Genomic DNA, 1697 nt, shown 5'->3' on the forward strand with positions numbered 1-1697 from the left:
AGGTCGATTTGAGGTCAGAATTGGATGAAATTAGTTTGGTTAAACTCATAATCAATTGAGAAATCAGAATTTATGAGTTTGACCGTGTTTTGGGGTGCATGCCCGAGGTTGAGTTTTTGAGTGAAGTCAATAGAGTTAGTGAAGACCCTCCAGAAGAGGAAGATCAATATAGCATGTGCCTAGGAGACTGGATGGGTGGGTTCTATGGTTCGAGATGCGGATGGGTTTAAATTGTGGTATTCAGGACGTGAGAGGGGTAAGAACGTAGTAGGTATCTTTGTTGATAGGGATCTTATGGATCTAGTCATAGAAGGTACGAGGGTGAGTGACAGGTTGATGGCTAGTAAGCTGGATGTGGGAGGGTTTACTTTAAATGTGATTAGTGCTTACGCACCTCAAGTGGGTTTGGATGAGGAGGTTAAAAGGCATTTCTGGGAATACCTTGACGGGTTGGTCTATGGAATTCCGCACAACGAGAAGTTATTCATAGGAGGAGATTTCAATAGCCACATTGGGGCGACCTCTGGGTGTTATGACGGTGTACATGGTGACTTTGCCTTTGGAGTTAGGAACGGAGGTGGTACTTCGCTGTTGGACAGTGCTAAAGTCTTTGATTTGGTGATTGCTAACTCATATTTTCAAAAGAGGGAAGAGCACTTGGTCACCTTCCAGAGTTCGTTTGCCAAGACTCAAATTGATTTACTACTCCCCCAGAAGTGTGATAGGGGTCTGTGTATGGATTTCAAGGTTATACCAAGCGAGAATCTAATGACTCAGCATAGGTTATTGGTGATGGACTTAGAGATCATGAAGAAGAGGAAGAAGATGGCTGTGTATGGTCAACCTAGGATCAGATGGGGTATTTGGACTTATGACAAAGAACAGGAGTTGGGGCAGAAAGTGCTGGCTATGGGAGCCTGGAGGAGAAGTAGGGACATGAGCTGTATGTAGACCACGACAACAGAGTCTATTAGATTAGCTAAGAGAGAGGTGTTAGGGATATCGAAGGGTTTCTTTGGCGGCCACAATAGTGATTGGTGGTGGAGTGATGAGGTACAAGAGAAAGTGGAAGCTAAGAAAGCGCATACTTAAAGCTTGTAGAGAGCATGGACGAGGAGGAAAAGAGGATGAACGGGGAGAGGTATAAGAGGGCTAAGAAAGAGGCAAAGTTAGCGGTTATGGCGACTAAGACTGCGGGGTTTGGGTGTCTGTATGAAGATCTTGGGGCCAAAGGTAGGAAGAAGAATTTATATAGGCTAGTCAAGGTGAGAGTGAGGAAGGCCTGTGATTTGGATCAAGTTTAAGTGCATCAAAGATGCGGAAGGTAGAGTTTTGATGGAAGAGGCTCAAATTAGACGAAGATGATAGACATACTTCCATAAACTCTGGAATGAAGAGGGTGACAGTAATACTGTGCTGGGCGATTTGGAGCACTCCGAGGATCACTGGGATTTCGGATACTATAGGCACATAAGAGTAGAGGAGGTCGAGGGGGCTATGCACAAAATGCACATGGGTAGAGCAATCAGGCCAGATGAAATCCCTGTGAAATTTTGAAAAAATGTGGGTAGGGAAGGTTTTAGAGTGGCTCACTAGGCTGTTCAATGTGATATTTATGACGAAAAAGATGCTCGAAGAATGGAGGTGAAGTATGATGATTCGGTTGTATATGAACAAGGGTGATATAAAAGTTGTAA

The 1697-nt window shown here is 44.1% G+C and overlaps 1 protein-coding gene across 1 annotated transcript; it reads left to right on the forward strand.

Moving 5' to 3' along the window:
- The first annotated feature begins 204 nt into the window (after positions 1–204).
- Positions 205–951, forward strand: LOC104226309 (uncharacterized). The gene has a single exon (XM_009778258.1). It carries the CDS (start codon positions 205–207, stop codon positions 949–951), a length of 747 nt encoding a protein of 248 aa, XP_009776560.1.
- The last annotated feature ends 746 nt before the right edge of the window (positions 952–1697 follow it).

The sequence above is a fragment of the Nicotiana sylvestris genome, chromosome 4, assembly GCF_000393655.2.
Source record: "Nicotiana sylvestris chromosome 4, ASM39365v2, whole genome shotgun sequence".
NCBI lineage: Eukaryota > Viridiplantae > Streptophyta > Magnoliopsida > Solanales > Solanaceae > Nicotiana > Nicotiana sylvestris.

Excerpts from the sequence above, each read along its gene's own strand:
- LOC104226309 (XM_009778258.1), top strand. The coding sequence starts at position 205 with ATGGTTCGAGATGCGGATGGGTTTAAATTGTGGTATTCAGGACGTGAG.